The sequence below is a fragment of the Neopelma chrysocephalum genome, unplaced genomic scaffold, assembly GCF_003984885.1.
Source record: "Neopelma chrysocephalum unplaced genomic scaffold, ASM398488v2 Primary Assembly neopelma1_72, whole genome shotgun sequence".
Lineage (NCBI taxonomy): Eukaryota > Metazoa > Chordata > Aves > Passeriformes > Pipridae > Neopelma > Neopelma chrysocephalum.
This window is the reverse complement of record NW_020897732.1, coordinates 9,866,061-9,882,460: the sequence shown is the minus strand read 5'-3', so window position 1 is coordinate 9,882,460 and position 16,400 is coordinate 9,866,061. Positions and strand designations below refer to the sequence as shown.

Genomic DNA, 16,400 nt, shown 5'->3' with positions numbered 1-16,400 from the left:
AACTGTCCCTAAAACCAACTGGACTCTACAACATGTATAGTAACATCGTCATATTGCACAGCAAGATACAATAGTATTGAATATGAAACATAGTTTAAATTCTTAAAATGTAAATAGTGTTATTTTTTAATTTATTTTTTTATTACTGGAATAGCAAAACACATACTTGAAAAAACATAAACATAAACAGAAAACACATACCTAAAAATTTAAAAAAATGAAACAGATCATTGCAAACAACAGTTAATGTTAAGATAACGTCTTTTCTAGTCTGCTTCCTCACAAAATAGGTGCAATTTAAGAAGCAGCTGCAGCAGGCAACTGCCAGGTACCCTCAGGTAACTGCCAATTAATACTTATTTGCTGAGATTAAAATAAAGCTACCCACTATTGTTCATTGTATTTAGGGATGAGGGATCAAGAAGCTGCACAAGATGCTGCAGCACTGTACATCAAACACAGTGTACACCCTTCCCAGAAACACGACCATGTCACACAGCTCAACATAAGCTCTATGCATTTTAGTACAATTTAACAAAAATCTGGATTCTTACCTTTTGCACATGTGACAATGCAACATATCTTTCTGGAAGTCTTGGAGGCACAGTTTTTCACAGAAAGGACAAGATAAGTTGTCTTGCTGTTGGTAACAACTGTCACATACCAAACAATTATGGTGCCACTGACAACTTGTTCGTGTGCCACACTCAGCACATACTCTACAGTTCTAGAGATCACAAGAATTTAGTTGTTAATTATGATATTTTGCAATGTGATAGAACTGCCATTAACTGACATTTTCCTGTTTTGAGCTAAATGTAATAGTTTTTGTCCTTGGTAACACAAACAAATTATCCAGGATCTGATAACAGCCCATGAAGAACCTGCACAACAGCAAGAAGTTTCCTTGCACTACTCCCTGACTTGAAAGCAGTATTTCTTATGAGACCAGAATTTTTATTGCTAATCTCAGTCATTTTATGTGACTGTCACAAACTGATACAAAATTACATACATCTCATACACGGGGATTTCCCTTGTTATGCTGAAATCATATTTTTATTATTACTTACACTTACTCAAGAAGTTATTGGAAAAAGCCAACAAATTCATCCTGCCCTCCTCAAATGCAAAGGAACTCGTGAGCTACAGAACTGCTGTTCTAGTAAGCAAGTAGTTGAATATAAAGAGCCTTCAAGTACAGATCACATACACAACTTTACAGGCTTGAGTTTACATTTTAGTTTACAACAGATCGTGAGAGCAGCTGTTATTAAGTGAAGGTTATCCACTCCACCTGGATTCTGCATTTCTCTTTCCCCTGTGGAGGTTGATTTACTGTCCTACACAGGCTGCTTCAGCCACTGCACTGACAGCTCCCCTCAAAGAGCAGCTGCAGAGCCACAGGATTTACAGACAAGTGGGACTCCTTTCAGAAATCACAAGTCATGTTACACAGCAACAGCAGCCCACAGTACACCTGGAACAGCATAATGTGGGGAACAAAGCTTGGGCCCCTGTAAAGATGAGGAATTGTTCTGAAAGCTTTCCACTTACTTTACATTTCCAACCATTTGTTGGAACGGCGTCCATAACTGGCTGGAGACAGAAAGTGTGGTAGCCTTTGTCACACGTGTCACACACCAGCATCTTGTTGTCTTCCCCAGAATGTCTAAGGAAGGTAGCAAGGGGTTAAAAATTATTCAAGCGAGCCACAACAAAATATCTGCTTAATGAAAAGTCTAAACAGGAAGGTACGTGGCTGAACACATGAAAATAAACAAATACTACTTACAAATAGAGACAATGCCTTCAAATTAATTTTTAAATATGAGCACTATTCATTTATTAAGTGCTGAGCCAGTGCAATCACTCTTCTAGGTATTGGCCCATTCTCATTTACACATGTGTAGGCAGATTTAATGGCCTTTCTGTACTGAAAACAGCTCAGAATCTGCAATATGTGTTTTATTTCTTTCTGAAGAGAGCATCCAATTTTACTTTTTTCTACATTCTGACTGTAATTTTTCCAAAGAAAAAAAGAAGCCATCACCTCTGACTACCAGAGTTTCTAGTGTCACCCAACATGACTGCAAGAGCAAAACAAACATTAAAGGAAGAGATTTCAATTTTTCTACAATCATGTGTTACAGAGCTCCACCGCACATCCCAGTGATAAAATAAATTTGCAGAGAATAAGACAAATAGTTTGGTAATATCTAAAGGCACTGTGTTCTGCCTTAGTTTAAATAAATTAATTCAATAAGTAAGTATGAAACAAGATTTGCCTCGATAAAGCTTCACAGTACAGGGCATTACACATACTAGATACTACCTCATTACCTGGGAGACCTGATATTTTAAAAAACACTCTCTTTGCATGGAGGTATGCTTAAAATGCTTTTCTTCAACAGTGGCAAAAAATTGCCATACTGCATTAATTAATCATAGAATCATAGGATGGTTTGGGTCAGAAGGGACCATAAAGATTGTCTAGTTCCAATTCCTGTGCCATGGGCAGGGACACCTTCCACTAGACCAGGTTGCTCGGAGCCCCATCCAACCACTTCCAGGGATGGAGCAGCCACAACTTCTTTGGGTAACTTGTGCCAGTGTCTCACCACTCTCACAGCAAAAAATTTCTTCTTAATATCTAATCCAAATCTACCCTCGTTCAATTTAGAGCCATTTCCCCACGTCCCATCAGTACATGCCCTTGTAAGAAGCCCCTCTCCAGCTCTCTTGTAGTCCCTTTAGGCACTGAAAGGTGCTCTAAAATCTCCCCGGAGTCTTCTGTCTCGGGGCTGAAAAATCCCAACCCTCTCAGTCTGTCTCCATAGCAGAGGTTCTCCAGCACTCTGATCATCTTCATGGCCTCCTCTGGACTCGCTCCAACAGGTCTAAGTCCTTCTTGATGGGGACCCCCTGCCGTGCTGGGAACCCCAGAGCTGGAGGCAGCACTGCAGATGGGGTCTCATGAGAGCAGAGGAGGGGGGGAGAATCACCTCCCTCGACCTGCTGGCCACACTGCTTTTGATGCAGCCCAAGACATGGTTTTCTGGACTGTAAGTGCCCCTTGCCAAATCCCCCAAGTCCTTCTCCTCAGGGCAGCTCTCAAACCATTCCCTGCCCAGCCTGTACCTGTGTTTGGGATCACCCCAACCCTGGTGCAGGACCTTGCACTTGGCCTTGTTGAACTTCATGAGGTTCACACAGGCCCCCCCCTCCAGCCTGTCCATGTCCCTCTGGATGGCATCCCTTCTCTTCAGCACGTTGACAGCTTGGTGCTGTTGGCAAACTTGCTGAGGGTGCATCGATCCCACTGTCCATGCCATGGCAAAGACGTTAAACAGTGACAGTCCCCGTTCCAACCCCTGAGGAACCACACTCCTCACTGGTCTCCACTTGCACATCCCGCTGTTGATCACAACCTTTTGAGTGTGACCATTGAGCCAAATCCTTATCCACTGAGTGGTCCATCTGTCAAATCCATGTCTGTCCAGTTTAGAGACAAGGATGTTGTGTCAAGTATTTTCCACAAATTCAGACAGGTGACATCAGCTGCTCTTCCCTCATCCACCAGTGCTGTAACCCCATTGCAGAAGGCACCAAATTTGTAAGGCATGATTCGTCCTTGGTGAAGCCATGTTGTCTTTCACCAACCACTTCCTTATTTTCCATGTGCCTTGGCACAATTTCCAGGAGGATCTGGTCCATGATCTTTATGGGCACAGAGGTGAGACTGACTGGCCTGTAGTTCCCTGGGTCTTCCTTATTTCCCTTTGTAAAAGTGGGGGCTATGTTTCCCTTTTTCCAGCCAGTGGAAACTTCACTAGACCAGCATGACTTCTCAAATATGATGGATACCTCAGGACCCATGGATATATCTCATCACGTCCCATGAACGGGGTGCAAAAACATCAAATTTTCTTCTACTTTTCCACTAGAGAGAAGGTTTGCTAGCAGCTGCTGTAATTATCCTGTACAACATTTTTAGAGATACCTTTTAGAATGTGTTTCTTTATTTTAACTTCACTGCTGGCATTTGCTATCCACTGTCTGTGACCAGGGAACAATCTCTTTTGAAGTGGGTTCAGTGAATGACAGCAAATAGCAAGTGTTCTGCTTGGAAAACAGCAAATCACTGACTGATCAGGAACAGGAGGCAGTAGTAAAGTGGGGTTTTTTCCCTCATACTGTCCCAGCTGATCTGACTAAAGCTGAACAAAACTCCTATTTCTTTTTCAGTAAGTCCTTCAAAAAAAAACCAACAAAAACTAAGCAAGCAGAAGAACCCTGCAGTGTCCATCAGATTAAGTTATAACAGAACAAAGGTAAAGTGGTCAGAATTTTCTAAGTGAACCCTCACAGTACTTCAGCAATTGAGTTTCATTGTCTCAGTATTTGTCTGGTACAAATACTCAATCACAGTCACTTGTGTTGGTTTTTTTCTTTGCTCAACTAAGCCATGGTTTTGTTTCCATAATGACTCATTATCTGCCTCTGAAAGACATTATGAAATAGGAGAGGGCCTAATGCAGGAGACCTCCCCAGTCTGTAGGTACATGCAGGGCTGAGTAAGAGCACAGGCTCCCAGACTGTAAAGGCACTACATTAAAATAATTTATTTGGTAAATTTGAGAAAAATCCTCCTGTATAAAAGGAGGAAAAAGTCAGAAGGTTTTGCTACTCTCCAGAACCTGCCAAGATAATGGTAACTTTGGGGGTATAATGTACAGGATTTTAAGCACAGCTCTTTTAGAAGACAGTTTCCAATGCAGGGGTTTGTTCAGCTACTTAATAAAATATAATGGACAGAGTTGGGCAAATAACCCACAAATTTTGAAAAAAACCCACCCTAAACACTGAATAAAATGGATATTTTAAAATGAAATAAAATAAAATAAAGCACATAAATCTCACACTGTCCTCCTCCACATCCTTTGTCTCACTTACTTGCAGTTCTGGCACACTTTGCAATCAGGACACTGCCAACCTGCTCTTTTTAAAGGTGTAACTTGTATGTCCAGGCACATCCCATGGTAGTGCTGGCCACAGGTAGTACAAAAAAGTTGATCTAAGAGGTCTCCAGGGCTGTCACACACTGCACAATTTGCGTCTTCTTTTGCTACAAAGAAATTATTTTTTCAATTATTATTTCTTTAAAAATTATGAACAATTCAATGAACCCAAGAAATTCTTCAGTAGTTCTTATGCATACAAAACTTGATCATTCTTAGGAAATTCAAATTTAATTAATATTTTCCATAGCTGTTACTTTAATTCAGTTTTCTCAACTAATCTTCTCATAACAAAAGTACATTCTTTTTAAACCTTAATTAAGTTTGACAAAAGGAAACAGTTTTATTCTCCTTGAGATAAAACTGAGAGCTTTAGGACCAGTTCCTCTTTGGAACATGTGCGAAACAAAGCTCCTAACATATCTAAATCCATTATTTAGCCAAAGTGTTTGGAAGAAGGTTGCTCTAACTTGAGTTAGGACAAGTGAGCAAGTCTAATAATTTCAACTAAAACCTGACAGAAGACAAGATTTACCAGTAAACCCTTCCCATGTTCTGTCAGTAAAAGAATAGTATTTTGCTGTGCAGCACTGCTGGTCTTTAAAAACAGAAAAGGATGAACTTGCATCTTTCTCATACCTGAACACACATGAATTCTTGGGTACACAAACTGTGAAAAAGGGTCTAAACAAATGCAGTCTTAAAGCTGATCTTACCACAGAGTGGGTTTCACAAAACCCAGTACTAACTGTGTCATTTGAACACTGTGTACTTACATCTTTCAGGAGCCTGATCAATGTGGTCTGGACAAAGGAGGGACAAATTACTGAAATCCTGAAATGTGCCTGCTCCAGCAGCACAGGGGTAATGGTACATCTGGGTACATTTCTCTTCACAGCATTTGATAGTGGCTCCAAGGTGCTTACAAAATGCACATCGCTGAAACACAAACAGGACAAGTCATTCAAAAACTACTTTTTCTTGCCTTTTTTTCAGCCACATCTGTTCCCCTGCGTCTTTTAACAAACACCTAAGAAGGCAGGGGATTCTGAGGAGAGGGAAACTACTGAATGGTGTCTTCCAAGTGGCACTCCCAGATCTTTCCAACCTAAATGAAACCCACCCTAAATGCACTCTGATGACCATGATTCTTCTTGTCACAGAAAAAATTTTGTCCTATGTTATCTAATCAGTAATGAGGGTTGGAGACTTATTCTGACAACAAAGGCAGACAACACCATGCTGTCAAATAGGTTGTGACTAAAAACCACACAGCTCTGTAAGCTGTAATGTAAAACCATAGACACAGTAACCAGAAATGCAAATGGAAATGAAGTATGATGTTCCCCCCAAAATCTTACTGACATTATACTATTCTCTCTGGGATGATAATGCCTTACATAACCTCACAATTTCTCCTCATCTTCCCTTTCAAGGCTACACAAATATCACCACCAAACTTTGAGAAGTCATAAATAAGCATGATTATTATTACAGACCAGAGAAATAATTTCTCAGAAAGAACAATGCAATAATCTTCCAGTTCTCTAGTCAAGAGGGAACATAGTCTATCAGTCTGCTTGTAAAATATCACCCACACCTTTCTGATTCAGTTAATCAGTCTTGTTTCTTTCTCAGATTCATTACAGTCCCTGAAGCACTCTAACATGCTTTTGCACTTTTTCACCAAGGCAACAACACTTTTTAAGGCACAGCACCGTAAGATTTTGAGTAAATTTAAAGAAAAAACAGGTCAGTGGCTCACAGGAAGGCATACATAATAAACTTCAACAACTGAGCTCAGGGACTCTCGTTTTTCATAACAAAAATATAATACTATCACTGGTATGTTTGATTACTAGCTCAAGTGTCAAGTAGCATCCAAACACGAACATAAACAAAATCAAAGAAAAGTTATGTACTGCATATGCTTACTTCTTAGAATACAGACAATATTTATTACCATAATTCTTCTCTGTTTCAAAGCCTGGCATGAAATTAGGCATGAAATAGTGCTACTAACAAGTCCACAGACATCAAAATCAGCCCATATGAAAACACAAATCACAAAGCTGCCTGTGTCAACAGCTACACTGATATTCTTAAAACCAGATGAAATGAACATCTTCAGCAAAATATCTGCCTGTACCACAACTCATGGACAAGAGACAGAAAAAATATTAGTGTATGCTAAACACAACTGCAGTGTAAAAAGATAAAATGCTCTGGCACAGAAATTAAAAGCGGGTCACCAAGGACAGCTACTGCCACACTTTTGTGCTACGATGCTTAGTCTGGTCTTCTGATCTGCAAGATATCTCACCCCTACCATGTGTCTAACACCTACTAACCACATGGAAAAGGTGTATTCTGTTACTTTACTGGCTGAAATGCAGAGGAGAGGAGGGGGGACAAGATAACCAAGTAATGGGGCTCCTGAGGCAGGTGAAGGCAACAGCAACAGTAATTACATTTAAGGACTGCCAACAAAACCAAAGTCCTGCAAGAAACTCATTTTAGGAAATGGTACCTTCAGTAAACACTGTAAAAGGTAAATCCTGAACTTTGATGTGAAATAACGAAAATACAGCCCGAAGCCTCCAACTTCATGAACCACAGCTCCACATGAAGCAGCAAAAGCCCCACTGCCCTATTTTGCAGTTAACATTCCAACAGCCTGTGGAGATGAACCAGGTTATAGCTGAGACCCAACTCATGCAGGCCACACTTTTTTCAAACATTTTACTCAGTACAAAAAAATAGGAATAGGAACTTGTGAGGGACTAAGATCCAAAATGTGTACCTCAAAAAAGTATTCAATGACACTTTGTTGGATCCCATTACTAATCCTTAATAACTATTTAATCAGGAAAGAAAATTATGAAAGAGCTGCAAGCACTCAAAGAATTCAACATTTATTAAAAGCTGGGAATAATGGTCTATATTAGCAATATGAATGGCATTTTTAAACATCACATCTGTTTTTCAAAACCACCAATCAACCACGGTATGTAGCAAATATAAAATCAGAATTATATATACCTTTTCCCAAATGCTATATGACTAAATGATGAAATTATTAGAAATGAGTAAACTACAGGATTACCGCAAAGCCTTGAAAAATGTTGATGTTGATTTAAGGAACCACATAAAGACACTGGAAGAAAAATGGAAACCCAAATTATATGTAATTGAACCCTTCAAACCCATCTGCTAAACTGCACTGGCAATGAAAAGCATTTGGCAGATAACTAAAAAACACACTTTGAAAACAATGTGGTATATATCATCTGAAGCAAATAAAAAGCAAAGAATATCAACATTTGCTGAATTTATAAGAGAGATAAAGCAGTCTGAAGAAACTAATGCCCAAAGGGATTTTTTTGGCAACAGATGTTGATGAGAAGACTGACTTTTCCAGCACTAGAAGCCAACACTCTTCTGAAGTCAGGCCCCATGCAATGGCCCCCAAAGAACAGCAAAAGTATATTAAATTAAAAAAAAAAATTAAAAGCTCTGCTAAATAAACTCAGTAACAAATAAACGGCATCAGGACAGAAGGAGGTGGACTGAAGGAGTAAATCCTTTTGCCCATGAGATGCAAGTGTCTTTATCAAACCGTATGAGGACAGTAACAGAGCCAGAGACAGTCTGGAGTCTCCAGTTTCATTAGTATGACCACAAAATAAGGTGTTATGTGGAGGGGGTGGAAGCTGGATCCAAGTATTCAGGGGGCAGGTATAGGAAAACGGAAAGTTGTGAAAGCAAGACAGACACTGTTTTGTTCATGGATCAAACAATTTTACAGTCCTGTTCTACAGGGAAAAAAAAACTTTACAAGGTGTCAGAAAGCTAGAAAGATAGTTCATTATTTATTCATAGTACATTCAAGGAACTAATTGTCACTAAAGCAGAGCCAGGAGACTATTTTCCTACTCAAAAAGTCCTTCACTGGCTACCTACAACTGTTCCCTTCTGGAAGCTCCTTCTGCACTCATCCACAGCAAGAAAGCTCTGAACCCATCGATACTTCTATTAGTTCTTATTATTGTAATTTCCATCTTATAAAACTGTCCACTCCTCTTCCTACTTGGCCTTTTTCACTTTTTTCTTTTACATAGGAACTAATTTTTAAAAGCAAATAGCTATGCAGTCTTTCAAATTTAATTTTAAAATTCCCTTTGTCCACTAACCCCATTGGAACAAATATGACATTGTTATACGAACACAGTGAGAGGAAGAACTAAGTGAACCAACAGAAAACATCAGAAAACCTGATCAATCACCTTCTCTGTTTTCTGCCTCCATGCAATAGAGTGGCAGAAACCACACAGAAAATTTCTGGCAAGGCAAAACTTGCACCTCCCTGCCAGAATTGTAATTGCACCAAACCCAACCGAACAAAAAGGTTAATTCTGCCCGTGGCTTGGGAGCTTAGCTGAATGTCACAAATTGGCTATTGGCTTTAATGGAAACAGATGGCCAAACTGGAAAATTGTGACAAGAGCAATAGCTTATTGTTTACATATTCCTAACCTTCCTACATCTTTAGAAAAAATAATTGAGAAAATATATATTCCAGCTTTAAATCACCCTTCCTGCTGCTCCACACTTTGGAGTATTCCAAAACTCTGTAAAAGTCCAAATGGGAAAAAGATGTTTGTAAGATAATGTAAGATTTTATCTAGATAGTAATAAGAATTTTATTTTATGGCCCTCAGAATTATTTTACAGTATTACTGTCTCAGCAACTGGACAACTAACAACCCCCTAGAAGGCAGACATTCAAGAAAGGCTAAAATAAGAACTTTGAATAAATACTTTGTTGCACCCTGACTAGTGCCATAAAGCTAAATGTTAGCATTAGGAATTGCAAAATGTTTCTAAGCAAAGACAAAAAGTTTTCATTGATTACGAACTTTTCCTTTAAAAAGATCAGCTGACAAAACCTATGAGAACAATAAGAAATTTTAATTTTATAATAGTGTACCCAAAAATACAAGCCACCTGTCCTTGGTTAAACAATTCAATGTATTACCTGGAAGAACAAATTTCAGCCTGTTTAGCTACTGAAAACTGCTGTCAGACAAACCTGTACCTGAGGAGAGCTGAACCAATAACCTGTCATTAACAAGACTGTGAAGAAATTTTTGTATAACCAGTGATTAATGAAATACGGTCTCTGCTAGTTCTAATAATCTTCATTGATTACTCCATCATCTAGAAAAAGCTTTATATTGCTTGTAGACACTAATCACCATTAGCACCTCTCATGTCAAATACTCTGGTTTAAGTACCATAAAGCATTAAAGAGCACAATCCAGTAAGATGGCAACATAAAAACAATTACTGGCTTTTCACTGAAATACTGATTAGAAAAGGTACTAAATAGCACACATTTCCAGGAGTACTGGAAATTACCATCCATTTTTTTAATTTTATATCATTCATGTCACAAATTTGGAAATTATTTCAATATATAACACACAATTCAAGCAGAGATCAGGATTTTTTTCCCTCAGTCCTTAACACAGAGACTCAACACATATAATCAAGGTAGAAAGCAAAAGCTCCTTTAAGTGTGGAGATTTCAGGCTCTCTGCAAGTCACTACTCTGTTCTTTCTTCCCACCAGCTGCCTCTCCTTGTCACCTTTATAAAAAAATTACAATAAATAAACGGTGTTGATATCAAGGCATTTAAGAATTGGGAGAAGAAAGCATTCATGTTTTGCATGGGAGTTTTTGTAATAGCTGTGATAGGTTAATAACTTATAAGAATCAAGTTTACTAAGGGAGGTAACTATTTTCTATTTGTAACTTGAAATAGGTAGAGGAAAACATGCAAAACTGTAGAGCACAAAAATTCTTCCTCATATAATCTGAAATGTTCCCAAACATTTGGGAACTTTCAGAAGCTCCAAGGAAGGATTTGGGTGCCTTGAAGCTGTGTTCTCCTCATCATTACATAAGGTAGTGGAATAACTACATGCATATGATTTCCTACACAGACTCTGCCTTTGCTGCTTTTTTCACACTTTCATGAGGAAAAAGTTGTGGTTTTTTTTATTCTCCTCCTTGTCTTCTGCAAGATCTAGGATAATGTAAATGTTTTGAGTGAGTCAAAGCTTTTCCACAGCTATTTCCACAACCAGCTATTCCCTTCATTCTCCTCTAATATCCACCGTGACAGAAGAGCACACACGAGCCCGTTGTTTAGTTAGACTGTCAACAACAAGAAGGTCAATAATGTTTAATGTAATTTAAACTGTGGTTATTAGGCTTCAGCATCAGCAACTCCAGGACAAACAAGGCAAGAACAGAAATCATCAGCTTTGGTTTGAGGCTGCTTTTTGGCAGGCTCAGAAAACAGACTATTGTGCCAGTTCCATTTGATTCATGCTCGGAAGGTCTTAAGAAGTATGTGTAGACATTTCTTTGTGTTGGCAGAGCTCAGGCTGAGCCACAAATGGTTGGAGGTTTGAGAAAAAAATAATTGAGGGAAACATTGCTACATGCTTGTTGTTTAATGATCTTCTCCAGGCATCTGTTACTGGTCACTGAGGAAGATATTGGGATGAAGTCAACTTGCTGTCAAATCCAGCACAGCTCCTATGTTCCTAAATCATATATAAGGATTCTGAAGTGGCTCAAGCATTCTGTAGGTTATGTCTATGCTACAGATCCTCTGTAGCTACAGCCAGGCTGGCATAGGCACATTTGCAAAGCCATTTAAAGTAAAAGCAGAATTTACTGCTCATACAGCACATTGTGCTTCCATCCGACACAAGGCTTGAGGTGAACACCTAAACTTCAAGGTCTAAATTTTGTGGCAATATCTGAGCCAACTACTTAAACTCCCATTACACTTAATAAAGACTTGGTAATTTTATGGAATTTACTCCATGCCAGTTCAGTGAAAAGAGTGGGTGTCCACTTCCAGGCTCCATTGACAATACTGGCCAGATCTCCATTGCCTGCAGCTGGAATTTAAACACCCACAGGTAGACACGTCCACAGGGAGGTAAAAATTTAGATGACAGTGTTTAGCTGAAGCCTGCCTAAAAAACGTTGATACAAGTTCTCTATTGGTACCACAGCCAAGTTCACATCAAAGTTTTTGTCAATGTGGCACTATCAAAGAAGGGATGTGAATGAGGACTGTTTGAAAAGGCTTCCATATAAATTCTGTTCTATTTATGCAAGTCTTGCAAACAATAAAAAGTTGGGCTAAAGCTTCACATAACATGTCTAAATTCTCTTAAATGCTTTTGGAACACACAGACAAAACTTTTCAGCCATTTCTGAGAACAGAAAAGTCATTAAGAAAAACATTTTGCTTATCCTAAAAACAACCTCGCTCACAGGACTTTCAATTTGGCAGGAATTTTAGTGTGAGAGATGCAGCTTTTGCCCTTTCCCTACAGATCTATCCAGATGTGACCAAACTTGAGAAAACTATTTTTTTTTAGAGTAAAACAATTCCAAAAGTTTGTCAGTGAAAAATCACAGAAAAATCTACTCTCATTGATCATGACTGATCCTCTCCAGTTTCTAGCACTGATCAGACATCATGTACCTTCTATGAAGATTCCTTCAGTCTGACAAGGATTAGAGGGAGGAAGTCTGTAATAAATACTCTAGGCCTAAGCAAAAAAGCCACTGGAATGGAAAGCAGACATCCTTAAGCCTCCTGATACTGCTGTCACTTAAATCATCTTTAAATCATGGGGAATAGGAGTATCCAGTTCTCAGGCAGAGGGACAAATCTGGAGCAATGTGACAAAAGGGACTCACTGTGTGAATGAGTCTGACGAGACTGGGAGGAGAAACCATGGAGGGAGATGGAAGCTGAGAAGGGGCAGGGATGACACTTCAAGAGCCAATTAACCAAACCTGGATACTAAAATTGGATAAAGAGCTAAGGGAACTGAAGAGCTAAGACACAGGAAACGATGAAGGGACAGATCTCAAAAGGAACTTAGGGAAAAGGGAATAGAAAGGTTAAGGAGAAAGGATGCAGGAAGAACAAGGAAGAGTGGAAGTGGCTAAAAATATCAGCTTGAACAAAAAGTCAGAAGTCTGAGGCAGCTGAAATTGGATGAAGATTACAAGGAGGAAAAGTAGGCTGTCCTCTGACTCCTAGTGCTGTATCGCTATCACTCAGTCAGCTCAAATAGCAGAGCTCTGTGTGTAGCCACAAAGGTTTTAAACCTGCAGTTTGGGAGGTCTGCCTTTTCCTTTTTTTCCCTGACACAAGGAAATAATACAGTCAGACAAATACAAGGCAACTCAGAGACAGGGAGACACAGGTTAAAGACACACGCACGACTATGTATGTACACTAAAACACAAGAAGGATTACAGATCACACGTGGATTTAATGCATAAAATAGACCTCTTAAAAGAAGTCTCTGCATTAAATAAACCTTCTAAGACTGAGCTTAGTTTGTAGAGGGAAAAAAAGGATGTATTGGGAAAAGTTGTGGATGCCTTATGAGAGAAAAAAACCCACTTAGTTATGGCAACTGAGCAATGACCTGCAAAAGAGTTCTAGTTTCCCTGCTTTCATGAAGCTCCTTTATGATACGGGACAGGGCACTAAGTAAAATTTTTCCTAATTTTTTTTTTAGTCTTTAACCTTACTGTTAAAAGCTTGGAGTTTTCTTTCCCCTGTAAAAAGTCAGCCTGGATTTCTACATAGATTGTGCACTCACAGCTTCAACAGAGTGAAGGAAGAACCACAATATCAGCACAACTTTTTAAGTAAGTCTGAGTAGTTTTGAAACTATTTCGATTTGTCATCCAAGTCAGCAGATATAAATAAATTCAGCTTCTCTTGAGGGAAAATGTAGCCTAAGATGCATAACAAGGCCACATAAATATGCTATTTGGAAAAATTTATAGACAAGTTATTCATGTGTTTATTACATAAAAACATCATAGAAAAAAATCATGCAGAAATGAGTAATTCTTCCCTTTCAGCAGTATTTAAAGTCTACATACCTGCACATTGAACAACAGTGAAAAAATGTAATATTGAAGAGGTTTATACTAAGAGAGAAATGTCCATCCCATGGACTGAAGGAGGCACAAACTGTTCTGCATGTGACCACACAATTAAAGATGCATAATCAGGCATATGCACAAAGGACACTAATTGTGTGCAAAGGACAATAACTGTATGCAAAGGACGTTAATTATGTGCAGACAACCTGTCTTCTGACATGTTCTAACTTTGTGTTTCAATTTTATCATCTTAATAATGTGCTCTTTTAACAAAGATTTTGTAGGTATATTACCCTAATTTAACAGAAAATTCACATCGGCCAAAATCACTATATATAGTCAATGATACACCTAATTTACAAGGTAATAGAAGGGACGGGGTGACAAGAAACTCTGGATTATGTACAGACATAAAAAAATACAAGAATTTCCTGCCTTTAATACCTCCCTCATTAGTGAGCACCTCCTTAGTATTCCTTCCCCACTGACTGCAATCAGTACCTTATTGTTCATAATTCCTATTTCCTTGGCTGTTCCTAAATTGCACTCTCCAAATGGCACAGAGTCATCGTAAACAAAATCCTACATCTTCAGTTCACTAATTTCTGTAAATTGAGCTCAAACAAAGCAATTAGATGGCATACTTTGAAACTACCAGCTTGAACATTAATATAATTTCTTTTCTAATAAAAGCTTCACGTGTTTTATCTGGCTGGGGCTTTTAGGTTTGGGGGTTTTTCCGATTTGACTAAATTAGTCACTTAAACATATTTCTCCCATTCTTCCTCCCAAAACATTATATAATTCTTTTTTCAACTCACTAGCCACTGAAATAAACAAGCCCCTTGACTTTCCATCCTCTTCCATCACTGATATTTCCTTGGGCAAGCATCATGAAGTGCAACATCTTGATCTAGAATTTAAAATCCTGAAATTACTGGTCAAACATTTAAGCAGGTTATTCAACTGTTGTTCTGGGCTTCAGGGAGGGGAGGATAAGAAGGGGCTGTTCAGTTCAGTTTTGCAGTACGCTGCCTCAGTAGCTTGTGAAGAAAAAAGCTGCCAAATTTTGTAATGAATTCCACAGAACATTAAGTCTGATGCTTAGCAGAAGCCATAACTGCTAAGTAAATGATATCCTTTTGATGAATACCCTTATTTGAAAACAACATTGATTCTTCTAACCCTTTAGCAGTGTCCCAAAACAGATGTGCACAACTGCAAATTCTGTTTGCTTTCAGGTTTACGAAGTGTGATGACATTTTTACAATCCTGCATGAGCCCTTTTACCCAGGAGTAAAATAAAGCACAATAATTCTTCACCATCTGTTTGTTAATTTTGCATTCATTTAACTTTGCATTTTAAACTAATAATCATTTTCTTATAATATAGTTTGCTCCATTGGTAGAAATTACAGCTGTTCAATTAAAAAAAGAATGGTTTATAACAGTACACAGTTTTCCTCTAAATAATTCCATTGCTCTTAATTATAAAGATGTTAGTGCCATTGAATGGAAAAGAACTGCCAGGGATTAGTGTTGTGCTTTATATGTCACAGATTCCCTTAGTAAATGTACATATTTACTTCTGTTTCAGCACCAATTCCTACTTGGCCTCTTTTACATTAAAATTCCTTTTCTCCCCCACAAGATTCCACATGGTTTTTAACGTTGTTATGTGTAACAGGCTTCTGACACTCCTGAAGGACTGAGGCACAATCAATTAGATGAAGCTTCTGTTTCATATGTAGCACAAAGTAAAACCAAGTCCCTTTTCTTCATAATGCTTTTCCTTAATCTCTAACGACAGGACAAGGAGGTTTTCATATTTATATTTCAGCTGGTTACAGCTAAACTAGGTCTAGAATAATGTCCTAAAAGCTTTTTCTCACCATGTTTAGTCAGATGGGGAAATCCCATTCCTTTATCAAAAGTAAAACTGCATTGAAATAACATGAATAATACATCAGAGCTAGTGAAGGGGAAACAATTTGGGTCAACAACAAAAGACATGGGCCTGGAGAAAGAGCAGGAGCCAGCCTGAGGTTCTGAGAGTCGCATCGTGGATTCCTTGTTACGCTCTGGGCAGTGCATTTTCCACACAGACCAGGCTCTAAGTCCACAGTGAGGCCACAAGTCCTAAACACAAACTGTCCCCATGTTAACACAGTGGAAAGTCTACTTCACTGCGGTTCCTGGGCTTAATAATCATCATCATCTGCAAATAAACTCCTCAAGAGACACAGGCTGCTCAGCTAATTCATGTGAGCAGTCCAGTAGCATTAGAGAGCTGTTCAGATGGTTAAAACAATCAAGATGATTGCACTGTTTTCTAAAACCAATTTTATCTGATGGCACAGAAATCTCAGCAT

General features: G+C 38.7%; 1 protein-coding gene across 10 annotated transcripts in view; it reads right to left on the bottom strand.

Annotated features, from left to right (window-relative positions):
• KMT2C (lysine methyltransferase 2C) overlaps positions 1-16,400 on the bottom strand; it is a 198,749-nt gene that overhangs the window by 83,428 nt on the left and 98,921 nt on the right. For all 10 annotated transcript variants that reach the window (XM_027686911.1, XM_027686912.1, XM_027686913.1 and 7 more), the window contains 4 exons: positions 5,798-5,960; positions 4,957-5,128; positions 1,558-1,672; positions 555-727 (listed from right to left, as the gene is read on the bottom strand). In XM_027686911.1, the coding sequence (XP_027542712.1) occupies positions 555-727; positions 1,558-1,672; positions 4,957-5,128; positions 5,798-5,960 (623 nt within the window). The remainder of the gene's footprint in view (positions 1-554; positions 728-1,557; positions 1,673-4,956; positions 5,129-5,797; positions 5,961-16,400) is intronic.